Source organism: Genypterus blacodes, unplaced genomic scaffold, assembly GCF_046128005.1.
Source record: "Genypterus blacodes isolate CSIRO-AG114 ecotype Tasmania unplaced genomic scaffold, CSIRO-AGI_Gbla_v1 ptg000469l_1, whole genome shotgun sequence".
Taxonomy (NCBI): domain Eukaryota; kingdom Metazoa; phylum Chordata; class Actinopteri; order Ophidiiformes; family Ophidiidae; genus Genypterus; species Genypterus blacodes.
In genome coordinates, this window is record NW_027467235.1 from 10,001 (window position 1) to 23,991 (window position 13,991).

Below are 13,991 nucleotides of genomic sequence, written 5' to 3' on the forward strand. Positions count from 1 at the left end.
CTGCTCATCAGACCTCAGCTCCTCCCTCATCTTCCTCGTCTGGAACCTTTTCACAGCCGTTCTCTGCTTGACGACGGTGTATTTCTGTCCAACAGGTTCTGGCGCTGTGACTCAAAGCTATGAGCGGAGGATTGTTCTGGTTGGGAAGACGGGAGTGGGGAAGAGCGCAGCAGGAAACACCATCCTGGGTCGAGAGGCTTTCGAATCCAAAATCTCTCCGTCTTCCCAGACGTCTGAATGCCAGAAAGCCGGGGGAGATGTGGGCGGCCGAAGGGTCGCCGTCATCGACACTCCAGGGATGTTTGACACCAATTTTAGTCAAGAAGAAGTGCTGACGAAGATCAAGATGTGCATCTCTCTGTCGGCTCCCGGGCCCCACGCCTTCCTGGTGGTCCTGGCCCTGGGCCCCAGGTTCACTCAGGAGGGGAAGGACACCGTGAAGATGATCCAAGAGACTTTTGATAAAGATGCAGCTAAATACACGATGGTGCTGTTCACACATGGAGACCAGCTGAAGAACATCACCATCCAGGACTTTGTCTCACAGAACACAGAGCTGAACGCCATCATCCAGAGCTGTCACGGTCGATTCCACGTCTTCAACAACGAGGTGAAAGACCACGAACAAACCAGACAGCTCCTGGATAAAATCGACCTGATGACTCAGGCTAACGGCGGGGGGAACTACACCAACGAGATGTTCCAGAGAGCCGATACCACCATCGAAAATGAGAAGAAGCGACTCATGAAAGAGTCTGTAGAGGAAAGGCAGAAGGAGCTGGAAGAGCTGAGGGCCAATTACGCCAAGATGGTCAAGGAAACCGAGACCGCCATCGAAAATGTGAAGAAGCAACTCCTGAAAGAGTCTGAAGAGAAAAGGCAGAAGGAGCTGGAAGAGCTGAGGGCCAAACACGCCGAGATGGTCAAGAAAGCCATCGAAAATGAAAAGAAGCGACTCCTGAAAGAGTCCGAAGAGGAAAGGCAGAATGAGCAGGAAGAGCTGAGGGCAAAACACGCCGAGATGGTGGAGGAAACCGAGACCGCCATCGAAAATGAGAAGAAGCGACTGAAGAAAGAGTCTGAAGAGCAAAGGCAGAAGGAGCTGGAAGAGGAGAAGGCCAAATGTGACAAGATCTTACAGGAGGAGGAGAAGAAGCTGCATGCCCGCTACGAAACTGAAGCCAGATCTAAAGCTGAAAGGTCAAACCTCTTCACCCGCTCTCCGGTCGCCACCATCGCCACCACCACACTCTCTGGTGGGTTGGTCGGGGGTGTGGCCGTGGGTGTGGGGGCCTTAGAAGGAACCCCTGCCCTCTTCGCTGCGGCAGGAGCGGCTGTCGGAGCTGCCGTGGGAGTTGTAGTCCTTGCAGTCTCAGAGCGATGCACCACCCAGTGAGAAGAGGACCAGGGACTCAAACCTTCACCAAGGCCCAACAAGCCTCCACGCATGACTCAGACTCTCTGTGATGTGGTTTTACTGGTTATTGATTGATCAGTTGGATGGTAGTAGTGAGGTCACAGCAGACTGACACATTGAGCACTTTGAGAGGAATAAGCATAATAATTTGATCATTTGCATATTTTATGAAGATATCCAAAAATGAAAACAGATACATAATCTAATAATGTAAAATCAAAACAAATTATGATCAATAAATAATCTAAACATGTGAATTCTGCTCAGCCGTCTCTGTAAAGTAATGTGTGTGTGTGTGCGTGTATGTGTATGTATGCACGTGTGTGTGTCTCTCTCTCTCTCTCTCTCTCTCTCTCTCTGTTTCTGTCCTCTCTCTCTCTCTCTCTCTCTTCTCCCCCCCCTACATCTATACATCTATACATACAAAAAAAATATTGTGTAAGTGCTACTTTAACTCACTCTGAAGCTAGCTCTGAGTTAGTTTGTGTCCTCATTGCTGCTAGTTAATCCTTTGGTGGTAGTCTGGTTACTTGGGTTTGTTAATGAGTGTGTAATTCTCTACTCTATTGTTTCTCTTGATGTTGTTGTGCGGTGGCATTGTTATCCATTCACACAATTCATATTTCATGTGATTTCATGTCTAGTTATTTGAGACTGCTTCATTTGTTGTGCACATTCATTTGCATACAGCCATTTAGATTGATTTAAGTGAAAGCTGCATACGTGTGTGTAGTAATGTGTTACAGCAGGTAAACAATCGTATGTATAAGTACATGTAAGTGTTTCTTAATGTAATACAGACATTTATTTCTGTATTCTACAGTTTTACAAAAATAATGATAAGAATAAAAATAAGCAGAAAATAAGGAAGATAAAACGAAAGAAAGCAACCCTTGGACTCTGTCTTATTTGAAATCTTCGTGTTCGCTATCTGTCAACCTGTCTACGTAGTAGACACAGACACGTGTGACAGAATAGAACTCATTTTGTCAGTTAAAATGTTAACAAGTGTAATCATCTCCTTAGTGCATGTAAACAACTGTATGGTGTCAGCTGTGCTCAGCTGTCAGCTGACATGAATGAACCTGAGGTTAAATCATGAGATCATCATAAAGAAGAACCAGAGAAACCAGCAGCAACTCTGACAAACACAACACACATTTAGTAACCAGTCAGAGGGTTGTTACTAAATGTTCCTGTTTCCTGGTTTCCTGTTTTCCTGTTTCTTGTTTTTCTTTTGAAAAACAGGAAACCAGCCCACGCCGCAATACACACACACACACACACACACACACACACACACACACAGAACTCATTTTATCAGTTAAAGAGAGAGAGAGAGAGAGAGAGAGAGAGAGAGGGAGAGAGAGAGAGAGAGAGGGAGAGATCTCCCACAGGCACAGCTTCTTTTTTAGAGGCGTTTCCTGTTTAACAGCAGAGGAAACGCCCTGTCAGGCCAGAAATGTGATGTTATCGGACACGAAGACAACCTACGATCATTCAGGGCAAAGCAGAGGACAGAGGACAGAGGACAGAGAACAGAGGACAGAGAACAGAGGACAGAGGACAGAGAGCAGAGGACAGAGGACAGAGGACAGAGGACAGAGAGCAGAGAGCAGAGAGCAGAGGACAGAGGATAGAGGACAGAGCTTCACTGGTCAGCTGGTCACCATGTATGCTGGTCACATGGCAGGTAGGTCTGAGACTCATGAGGCCTTCATGTAATTATAAAGATGAAAATGTGTTTCCAGGTTTCTGAGCCTCAAACTTTGATTCTTGTGGCCACAGAAATGATAATTCCCAAGTTTAAAGTTTGTTTGCAGGACTGAAGTCTCTGTAGTGAAACGTCTCACATGTGGACCGGAGACAATGAAGCTTTGGGATCAAACATGAGAGAGAAAGGGATTCGAGAGGCTTTCGAATCCGAACTCTCTCCGTCTTCCCAGATGTCTGAATGCCAGAAAGCCGGGGGAGATGTGGGCGGCCGAAGGGTCGCCGTCATCGACACTCCAGGGATCTTTGACACCAATTTTAGTCAAGAAGAAGTGCTGACGAAGATCAAGATGTGCATCTCTCTGTCGGCTCCCGGGCCCCACGCCTTCCTGGTGGTCCTGGCCCTGGGCAGGTTCACTCAGGAGGAGAAGGACACCGTGAAGATGATCCAAGAGACCTTTGGTGAAGATGCAGCTAAATACACGATGGTGCTGTTCACACATGGAGACCAGCTGGAGAACATCACCATCCAGGACTTTGTCTCACAGAACACAGAGCTGAACGCCATCATCCAGAGCTGTCACGGTCGATTCCACATCTTCAACAACGAGGTGAAAGACCACGAACAAACCAGACAGCTCCTGGATAAAGTCGACCTGATGACTCAGGCTAACGACGGGGGGAACTACACCAACGAGATGTTCCAGAGAGCCGAGACCGCCATCGAAAATGAGAAGAAGCGACTCATGAAAGAGTCTGAAGAGGAAAGGCAGAAGGAGCTGGAAGAGCTGAGAACCAAATATGAGACCAAGATCTTCTACAGGGAGGAGAGGAACCTGCATGTCCGCTACGAAACTGAAGCCAGATCTCGAGCTGAAAGGTCAAACGCCTTCACGGCCGCTCCGACCATCGCCCTCTCCTCAGCCTGCGGCGCGGTGGTCGGGGGTCTGATCGGGATCGCAGGAGGACCCCCTGGTGTCGTCGTCGGCGCTCTGGCAGGAGCGGCTGTCGGAGCCGGCGTGGGAGCTTTAGTCATCGGAGTCTCAAAGGGATGCAACGTCCAGTGAGAAGAGGACCAGGGACTCAAACCTCCACCAAGGCCCAACAAGCCTCCAGGCATGACTCAGACTCTCTGTGATGTGGTTTTACAGGTTATTGATTGATCAGGTGGATGGTAGTAGTGAGGTCACAGCAGACTGACACATTGAGCACTTTGAGAGGAATAAGCCACGCCCACCCACGGTCCAGACCTTCTGTGTTTGACATTCTGTGTCCACACATCAGTGTGGTTGTGGGCGTGGCCTATCTGGAGGCATGCAGATGAGATGTAGATAAGGATCCTCTGCACTGACAGTTTGGTTCAGCAGCAATGCAAGATGAAACAAATGTATTGTTGCTATGGTTACTTGCAGTTGAATATAAGCACTGAGACCGCCTGCCAGCCAATCAGAGATCAGTATTTAAGGCCATATCAGTTTAACTTAGAGTGATCTGCTAAACATCCTGAGGATGATTTACATATTTTATGAAGATATCCAAGAATAATAATAGATATGAATATAAGATAAGTCTACAAATTATGATCGATAAATAATGTGAACATGTGAATTCTGCTCAGCCGTCTCTGTAAAGCAATGTAGTGTGTGTGTGTGTGTGTGTGTGTGTGTGTGTGTGTCTGTGTGTCTGTGTGTCTGTGTCTGTGTGTCTGTGTGTCTGTGTGTGTGTGTGTCTGTGTCTGTGTGTCTGTGTGTGTGTGTGTGTGTGTTTGCTCTGTATTACATCATGATGACTCAGTTCCATCTTCTCCAGTCGGGGGTTAATATTTGAATAAAATACAAATAAATAAGTTCATCAATCAAATAAAACCGTCCACTATGCACAAACCATGTGTGATGATGATGATGATGATGATGATGGACTTCAACATGTTTGGCAGCAGCATGAATCTGTGTGTGATGTCCACAGGAGGTCAGAAGAAGCAGAGGAAGCAGAAGCAGCCAGAGGAGCGTCGCCTGGTTCTGGTGGGCAGGACGGGCGTGGGGAAGAGCGCGGCAGGAAACACCATCCTGGGTACCAACGCCTTCCGGTCTGAACTCTCTCCGTCCTCACTGACATTCGAATGCAAGAAAGTGAAGAGAGTGCTGGGAGGTCGAGAGGTCACCGTCGTGGACACCCCAGGGCTCTTTGACACTAATTTCACAGAGGAGGAAGTGTTGATGAAGATCAAAGAGTGCATGTCTCTGGCGGCTCCCGGGCCTCACGCCTTCCTGGTGGTCCTCCAGCTGGGCAGGTTCACGCAGGAGGAGAAGGACACGCTGAGGATCATCCAGAGCTTCTTTGGTGAGGAGTCTGTGAACTACACCATGCTGCTCTTCACACACGGAGACAAGCTGAAGAAGCAAACCATCCAGGAGTTTGTCTCCAAGAGCGCCGACCTGTCTGACCTGGTTCAGATATGCTACGGCCGCTATCACGTCTTCAACAACGTGGTGGACAAGCGCTCGCAGACCCACCAGCTCCTGGAGAAGATAGACAGGATGATCGTGGAGAACAGTGGGAGACACTACAGCACCAAGATGTTCAGAAAGGCCACCAAGCAGAGGAAGAAGAGCAAACGCAGGCTTCTGAAGGCGCAGAAGGCCGAGGAGCAGCAAAGGAGAAATGAGCTCCAGGCTGAAGTGGAGAGTCAGATGGCTTCTTCACCCGGAGCTTCAATGGGACAAAATGCACACAAGGCACAAAAATGTCTTCTGCAATGAGAGCTAAGCCTCTCTCTGTCCTCTCACCACTCCATACCCTGAACCTCCAGAACCTCACACACGCTGCATCTCATGGGTTGGACATTGTGAGTGAGAGCCGCTCCGCTTGATTCTTGCAGCTGGAAGGTCACAGCGCCTCTGCTGGTCCAATCAAACACCTGCATGAAGAGGCAGACCTGAACTTTGAACTCATGACTGGACTGAGAGCAGGAGGTGGACCGAGTCTGATCAGCTGTTTGTCTCTAGGACACAACTACAGGAAACAAAGCATGTCAGAGTAAAACTGTTTATATATGGAACTGTAATGATATGAATATATGATTATTATTATTATAACACTACATGGACAAACAAATCAAAGCCTCACACTGCTTCCTTGTAGATGGCTCGGGGTAACCATGGTAACAGTAGCATCATCTGGTATAAAGGTGAATTTGCCTGTTAAATAAACACACACACAGCTCACAGCGAATTCAATGCTGCCCTCGTGTGGCTGTTCTCTGTACTGTACTTGGTCGTGCCGCGCGACATTTCCGCGTCCGTTCCGCATCTCTCCATTAAACAGCATCGCAGCGCTGCCGCACACAGGACGAGCCAGAGTTGCCTCTCATAGACGAGGACTTCAGGCGAAGAAGAGCACATCCCAACTTCCAGCAGAACCTGGATCTGGAGAAACGAGTGGTGAAGATGGGAAAAACCGTACGTGTCACACACACACACACACACACACACACACACACACATTACATTTCATTACATTAGGGTCATTTAGCAGACGCTTTTATCCAAAGCGACTTCCATTAAGTGTGTTCAACAAAGGTAGATAAAAGAACTTCAGGTCACAAGAAATCGTAAGCGCATTTTTCATTCCAAAACCAACAGCTAAGAGCAAAACTAGAGCTAGAGTAGAAGAGCGATAAGTTAGGTACTATGATAAATGAGAAAAAAGGACAAATTAGAAATGACAGAATAGAAAACAAGAGCATCAGAAGAGCTAGGACAGAGTAGGTGATGTCCTAAGAGGGAGGATCCGGGTAGTGTTTCTTGAAGAGATGGGTTTTCAGCCTGCGGCAAAAGATGGGCAGTGACTCCGCTGTCCTGACATCAGTCGGGAGATCATTCCACCACTGAGGTGCCAGAACAGAGAAAAGCCGTGACCGTGTCGATCGGACGCAGGGGCCGCTGAGCGCCGGGGCAGCCGGCCGCCTGGAGGCAGCAGAGCGAAGTGGTCGGCCGGGGCTGTAGGGCTTGACCGTAGCCTGGAGGTATGAAGGAGCTGTTCCTTTCACTGCCCTGTAGGCTAGCACCAGAGTCTTAAACTGGATGCGAACAGCTACAGGGAGCCAGTGTAGAGAACGGAGAAGGCAAGTTGTGTGGGAGAACTTGGGGAGGTTGAACACCAGACGAGCAGCAGCTTTCTGGACGAGCTCCAGAGGTCTGATGGCAGAAGCCGGGGCGCCAGCAAGGAGGGAGTTGCAGTAGTCCAGGCGGGAGATGACAAGAGCCTGGATCAGCACCTGTGCTGCCTTGTCGGTGAGGAAGGGACAAATCCTCCGGATGTTGTAGAGGAGGAATCTGCAGGAACGCGTCACCGAAGCGATGTTTCCCGAGAACGACAGTTGGTCGTCCAGGGTCACAACCAGATTCCTCGCGGTCCGAGTAGACGTCACCACGGAGTCATCTATGGTGATGGCCAGGTCTCGGTGCGGGCAGCCCTTCCCCCGGAGAAACACCATCTCAGTTTTGTCCAGGTTGAGCTTCAGGTGGTGCTTCCACATCCACCCCAAGATGTCTGTCAGGCAAGCAGCGATGCGCGTCTCATTACATTACATTACATTACGATCATTTGGCAGACGCTTTTATCCAAAGCGACTTACATTACATTATATTACCACCCTTCGCAGAGGGGGGAGCAATTGAGGGTTCGGTGCCTTGCTCAGGGGCACCTCGGCAGGGACTCGAACCGGCAACCCTCCGGTTCGTAAGCGGAAGCTCTACCCACTCGACTACTGCCTCCCTAGTCTCCACTTGGGTGTCAGAAGGAGGAAATGACAGAATCAGCTGGGTGTCATCAGCATAGCAGTGGTAGGAGAAGTTATGGGAGTGGATAACCGAACCAAGAGATGTTGTATAGAGGGATAAAGGAAGAGGAGTGACTCTAGCAGGTTTCATCTGTAGCCTACAGGTTCAAGAGAGCAGGTGGTGGGGCGGCTAGATGTGATGAGCTGAAGGACCTCCTGGGCAGAGAGGAGAGAAAATTGGGACAGAGAGGGAGGTGGGGAGGGAGAAGATGGAGAGGGTGGTAGAGATGGGGCTGCTGGGGGGGTGATGGAAGGAAGATCGGATGTCGTTGACCTTCTTGTCGAAGAAGTTGGCGAAATCGTCTGGGAGGAGAGAGGAGGAGGGAGGAGGAGGGAGGAGGGGGTGGGGGTTGGATAAGGGATGAGAAAGTTTGAAAGAGTTTTTTGGGGTTGGAAGCAGAGGTTTGAATTCTCATGCAGAAGAAGGCAGCTTTAGCAGCAGAGAGAGAGGAGGAGAAAGAGGAAAGTAGTGATTGGAAGGCATGAAGGTCCTCCAGGAGTTTGCCATTCCTCCATTTGCGCTCAGCCGCTCTCAAGCTCCGTCTCTGAGTACGCACCCGAGTCCGACAACCAAGGGGCCGGTGGAGTTGGGCGTGCAGGCCTGGGGATAAGAGGGCAGAGATTGTCCAGAGAGGAGGACAAGGTAGAGAGAAGAAGATCAGTGGCAGTGTCAGGGGAGAGAAGAGAAAAAGATTCAGGGGCAGGGAGAGCAGAGAGAACAGAAGAGGAGAGATCGGTGGGGACGAGAGAGTGTAGATTGGGACGAGAAGAGATCATGCGGGTGGGGGGAGATTGGGTGTCTGCACACACACACACACACACACACACACAGAACTCATTTTGTCAGTTAAAGAGTAAGAGAGAGAGAGAGAGAGAGAGAGAGAGAGAGAGAGAGAGTACGGTGGCCGAGAGAGCTACGGTGGCCGAGATCCGCCACCGCTGCAAATAAAAGAAACGCTGCAAAAATAAAAAAGCTGGTGTGCAAAAATAAAAAAGCTGGTGCAAAAATAAAAAAGACGATGCAAATAAAAGAAACTCGGCAAAAAAGAAACGCTACTGCAAAAAAAAAGAAACGCTGCAAAATAATAAAAAAATAATAATAATAAAATAAATAAAAAAGCCACAACGGAAGTGGGTTACCGGGGACTGTTTTTGCCGATGCACCTGTGTGAGTAGAAGACAACGCCGACACACCTGTGTGAGGAGAAGAAGACGACGAAGACGACGAAGAAGAAACTACGAATAGGAAAACGAACTAGAAAGTAAGTGAACATGATAGTGTTTAATGTCGCTACATGTACTTTTTAATGTGTTATTTGGTTAAGCTAGGTAGCCCCAGGTTTGAAGTTGAACTGGAGAATGCCGGTGTATTGTTAGCTTCGGCGAACACGGGGAGACCACTAACAAGTCCGGCCAGATGTCAGTTTGACATCATAGCTGGAGTTTGAGTTATTGGATGACATCATTTTGTTAGCGTGATGACATCACGAGTCCGGCCAGATGTCAGTTTGACATCATAGCTGGAGTTTGAGTTATTGGATGACATCGTTTTGTTAGCGTGATGCCATCACACTCATTTATTTAAGTAGCTTCAGATTCAAACAGCTTCAGCAGCATTGGAGACACACTTTCTGGACCAACATCTGACTGTGACTGTGAGTGAGCTCGTCTTGTGGTGACCATCTACAGTGAAGACAGCTTATTACTGTCGTTGTTGTTGTTGTTGTTGTTTGTATAATTAATAATCATGCTAACAATAATCTAAGGCGTGGGTAACAGAAGTTATGTGGATGAATGTGAAGTTTAAGCTGTGTGGGGTGGCCAGGGACCTTTGAGAAAGAACCATGACCATAATGTCAGATTGAATCCTAAACTTGACTGTTTTTGCTTTGTCATTTACCAGGTCATGTTTTGTCCATTCTGTGGGGTGAACCTTCCATCCGTCCTGGTATATTGTGGCTCATGCTGTAGAAATGTCAGGTTCCTAAGGAGTCTTCAAGATGAAGGTACATTTCTTTCTGACAGTTAATGAGGTTCTTTAACATGATGGATTGCTATGTTTTTTCAGAGAATAAACTGTTAGTCATGAATATACCACTTCATATGGTGAAATCCATAACAGAGGCATGTGGAATACAATGAATTTGAAGAAATGAAAAATTAAGAAAGTGTCTTAGTTTACTAGGCTACTGATCCCTGTAAAAAATCCTATGCAACAATTTTGAATGTTTTGCACTGTGCTACTTTTATATAGACATTTTCAATTAATTAATTTTAACGAGTGCATTGAATAGCTTGATTCCTCAATAACTCTAATCACTAACTACCATGTCACCCACACATGATAATCTAAACAATCTCATTTATTCACCTCTCTGTAAAAATTGAAAATGTTTTTTATGCAGTTCATCATTTAGCCTCTAATATAGTGTCCTCCGTCCTACCCCTCAGGTCCTGAAGCTAGTACTCCAGTGGATGAACTTATCCAAAAATATTTCACAGAGGGCCATAGTTATGAAATAATAGTGGACTTACTGAAAACCAAACACAACATATCAGTCAGTTTTCGCAATCTACAAAAAAGACTAAAACATGCAAGCTTGACCAGAAGGATCAACTACACTCCAATTGCTACTGTGCAGGCAGCTATTTCCGAGGAGCTAAAGGGATCAGGCCAGCTTTTAGGGTATAGAGCGATGTGGCAGATTCTGAAACAGAAACACTCTCTTGTCGTCAGACGAGACGATGTGATGCGCCTAATGGCAGAGCTGGATCCATGTGGAACAGAGAATCGCTGCAGACGTAGATTTGTTCGAAGGGCATATCATTCAATGGGACCAAACGAATCCTGGCACGTTGATGGGTATGATAAATTAAAACCTTTTGGAATTGCCATAAGTGGCTGCATTGATGGCTTCTCCAGAAAAATTATGTGGCTGAATTGTGGAAAGACCAACAACGACCCTTCAGTAATTGCTCAAAACTACATCAACTGTGTAGTTGAGCACGGAGTTTTTCCAAAGCGGCTCCGCACAGATTTTGGCAATGAAAATGGAATAATGGCCGCCATTCAATGTACCATGAGATCAGAGCATACAGACGAGTTTGCAGGAGCTTAAAGCCACATGTATGGCACTTCAACATCCAACCAGCGGATTGAAAGCTGGTGGTCCTACTTCCGGAAACAAAGGTTTCTGTCACTTTTAATTCAATTATGTTTTACTTGACCCTCCTGGAGTCACCTTATTTATTATTTATTTTGTTATTAATTACGTAAAAACTGAAATAACGTGGTGCTCTAAAATTTGTGTACTTGAATGCACTTGAAAATATTAGGTTCACAATAAAGTTTTCCCTCATGTGCAATGCTTTCTCTAATATTTGATACTTAGTTTAACCTAAGATCATTGCTTGTCTTTGGGTCTCTGCATCCTTGTCCTGTAAGAAACTCTGGAGATAATTGGAATGACCATGAAAGTAAAACCTAACAGGAAACTTAATTGATGTGTTGCTCAGTGTGAACACTTTTCTGTACTTGCTCCTAGATTTGATGGGAGCAATTGTGGTTTCCCAGCATCTGCCCAAACCCTGAACCACATCACCAGCATCATGCCAGTGCCAGCAACTCCTGCTGGGGATGAGCATGAAACTCTCTTTGGAGAACTGCAACCACAGAGTGGTGTAAGAGCTCCTTTGCAGTGGGAATCAGCTGTAGAGAACTACATCACCCTGAAAAACATGGCTGGTCTGTAAAAAAATTAGGGACATATTTGTGTTGTGACAACACCAAAACAAACTTCTTTTTATGTGTTGTATTTGCTGTATGTCATTTTCCTCTCTCCCCTGTCATTTGGCAGACGCTTTTGTCCAAAGCAACGTACAAACGTCTGTAATAAAGTTGTCTATGCCTGAAAAAAATCTTTGAAAAAAAAGAACAGTCTGTAGTTTTTTTTTAGTTTTTTTTATAGAAACAAGCTGAAGCTGCAAGCACATTCCTGATATCAAATACAATAAAAATGTGCGGTGTTGACAACAGTCTATTTGCAATACAAAAAAAAAAAAAATGGAATGTTTAATATAATGTACACAAACATGGATCTCTAGGTCAGAGTGTGACACATTATTTTAAGTAGTTTAAGCCTTGATTGTGTGACAATATTTTCAGACAAGGCTAAGTGTGAACGATAGACTATGTTTCGGAGCTACAATTACCAGAGCTGCTGAATCAGTGCTTGACTCTCCATCTGCAGGTTCCCATATCTGGAAGTAAAAAACAATATATCAGTGAGCACTTCAAATTTGATTGACAGAACTAGAGCTGAACAAATTTGAACATAAATATTGAAGTTTGTAAAATATGTGTAGGCCAGGACACTGCAACATTTACCGTAATTTAAAATGCTATTTTGGCACGTTTCATCAGAAAAATATGGCTTCTATGTAAAATCTAGAAACATTTTCATTTTCAGACAATATAATCAATGTAAGACACAACAAATGTGGCACTCACCAATGTATCAGCTGCACTGAATTCTGCAGAGCTTGGACTCATGATGATCGCCTCTGAATCCGACGAAGTGGTTTCCTGAGCTGTGAAATACAAGAACAGGTATAAGAGGATTTTAGACTACTCAGAGCAACAACTTTTCTTGCCAAACTAATCATTTTAAAAAGCTCTTCTTGGTTGGCAATTCTTTCACAATTACTCACAAGACGTAGAGAAATCTTCAGCTGTACAAATGTACAGTGTGATGCGTTGGTAGGCCTTTCAAAATGCCTCCTTCTACGCTTTAAGGTACTTCTGTTCCTGGTACATTACTTATCTTTGTACTGTCAGGGTAGAGAAGTACATAGGGACCACCATGTAAATTTCTGTGGAATGCCTTCAGTTTTTGCTCAGCAGCTCTTTGCAATTCATCAGCATCCAACTCTGGTCGCACCAAGAGGGGAAGTACTGACCCTCTAACAGTCTTCAGTCCTCCATCTTTCAGCCGCACAAGGCCTACTGAAATCTACAGAGAAACATTGAAATGGCGACTATTAACTAGATCAGTGACACTATAAATACATGACAGCAAATTATTAGTCTATCTCAGCAAAAAGGTCACCTTCACAACCGTCAGGTTGTCTTTTGATGGAGCTTTTTTCTTTTTAAAACATGCTCGTCTCTCCTTCTCTTTTAGACTCCGTAAAGTCTGAAATGACTCCAGTACACTTTTTCCAGGAGCCTCTGCTTCAAATAAGAGTCAAATCAATCATCAATAAGAAAGAACAGAGAGACATACAGTGTTCTCACTCATACTCATTACGTTTATAGAGTGAACATTACCTAAGCCTAATTAAAAAGAAAAGAATGAAAGAAGCATTACCCCCACTTGTGCCAGGTGTGTCATCATCAACATCACACAGGAATTTGATGCCCTTGCCACATGAACAGCAAAACACTGGTTTCGGAGGCTGCTGGTGTCCACAAAAAGGACAATACATTATGATCTGCAAAAAACAAGTATCATTAGGTTGCTTTGGACTTCAATTGCATGAACATTTTAGCCGTCAGTTCAATACCTCAATCTGACATTATGGTCATGGTACGTTCACAAAAGTCCCTGGCCACCTCACACAGCTTAAACTTCACATTCATCCAAATAACTATTGTTACCCACGCCTTAGATTATTGTTAGCATGATTATTAATGATACAAACAACAACAACAACATCGATAGTAATAAGCTGTAGCCGTCAGTTGTTTCCACTCTCGTTAGTGGTCTCCCCGTGTTAGCCGAAGCTAACAATACACCGGCATTCTCCAGTTCAACTTCAAACCTGGGGCTACCTGGCCTAACCAAATAACACATTAAAAAGTACACGTAGCGACATTAAACACTATCATGTTCACTTACTTTCTAGTTCGTTTTCCTATTCGTAGTTTCTTCTTCGTCGTCGTCGTCGTCTTCTTCTCCTCACACAGGTGCATCGGCAAAAACAGTCCCCGATAACCCACTTCCGTTGTGGCTTTTTGAT

At 45.8% G+C, this 13,991-nt stretch overlaps 3 protein-coding genes and 2 long non-coding RNA genes across 6 annotated transcripts in view; 4 read left to right on the forward strand and 1 right to left on the reverse strand.

Annotated features, from left to right (window-relative positions):
- The window catches only part of LOC142990118 (GTPase IMAP family member 8-like), a 9,461-nt gene extending 7,264 nt beyond the window's left edge, over positions 1–2,197 (forward strand). The window contains exon 4 of the mRNA XM_076139860.1: positions 96–2,197. Coding sequence (XP_075995975.1) covers positions 96–1,396 — 1,301 coding nt within the window. The 3' untranslated portion in view covers positions 1,397–2,197. The remainder of the gene's footprint in view (positions 1–95) is intronic.
- Positions 2,198–2,765: 568 nt separating this feature from the next.
- On the forward strand, positions 2,766–5,982 carry LOC142990120 (GTPase IMAP family member 9-like). The gene is made up of 2 exons (XM_076139862.1): positions 2,766–3,110; positions 5,096–5,982. The coding sequence occupies exons 1-2, from the start codon at positions 2,885–2,887 to the stop codon at positions 5,887–5,889; spliced, it is 1,020 nt and encodes a 339-aa protein (XP_075995977.1). The 5' UTR covers positions 2,766–2,884; the 3' UTR covers positions 5,890–5,982.
- Positions 3,144–4,612, forward strand: LOC142990121 (GTPase IMAP family member 7-like). Its single transcript, XM_076139864.1, has one exon. The coding sequence runs from the start codon at positions 3,271–3,273 to the stop codon at positions 4,195–4,197; it is 927 nt and encodes a 308-aa protein (XP_075995979.1). The 5' UTR covers positions 3,144–3,270; the 3' UTR covers positions 4,198–4,612.
- Positions 5,983–9,152: 3,170 nt separating the features above from the next.
- Positions 9,153–10,802, forward strand: LOC142990122 (uncharacterized). Its single transcript, XR_012960742.1, has 3 exons — positions 9,153–9,232; positions 9,874–9,976; positions 10,422–10,802. It is a non-coding gene; the product is annotated as an uncharacterized LOC142990122 (long non-coding RNA).
- A 1,122-nt stretch (positions 10,803–11,924) lies between these two features.
- Positions 11,925–13,991, reverse strand: LOC142990124 (uncharacterized). Of its 2 annotated transcripts, XR_012960745.1 has the most exons (5): positions 13,871–13,991; positions 13,340–13,463; positions 13,079–13,200; positions 12,790–12,982; positions 11,925–12,190 (listed from the first exon to the last, which is right to left on the reverse strand). It is a non-coding gene; the product is annotated as an uncharacterized LOC142990124 (long non-coding RNA). The 2 variants fall into 2 exon arrangements; XR_012960746.1 differs by lacking the exons at positions 12,790–12,982; positions 13,079–13,200 and adding an exon at positions 12,481–12,560 and having other exon boundaries at positions 11,926–12,230.

Bases quoted from the DNA above. Each gene is read 5' to 3' on its own strand.
- LOC142990121 (XM_076139864.1), top strand. From the start codon at position 3,271: ATGTGGACCGGAGACAATGAAGCTTTGGGATCAAACATGAGAGAGAAA.
- LOC142990120 (XM_076139862.1), top strand. From the start codon at position 2,885: ATGTTATCGGACACGAAGACAACCTACGATCATTCAGGGCAAAGCAGA. The intron at 3,111-5,095 runs GTAGGTCTGAGA...TGATGTCCACAG, and splicing joins GTATGCTGGTCACATGGCAG to GAGGTCAGAAGAAGCAGAGG.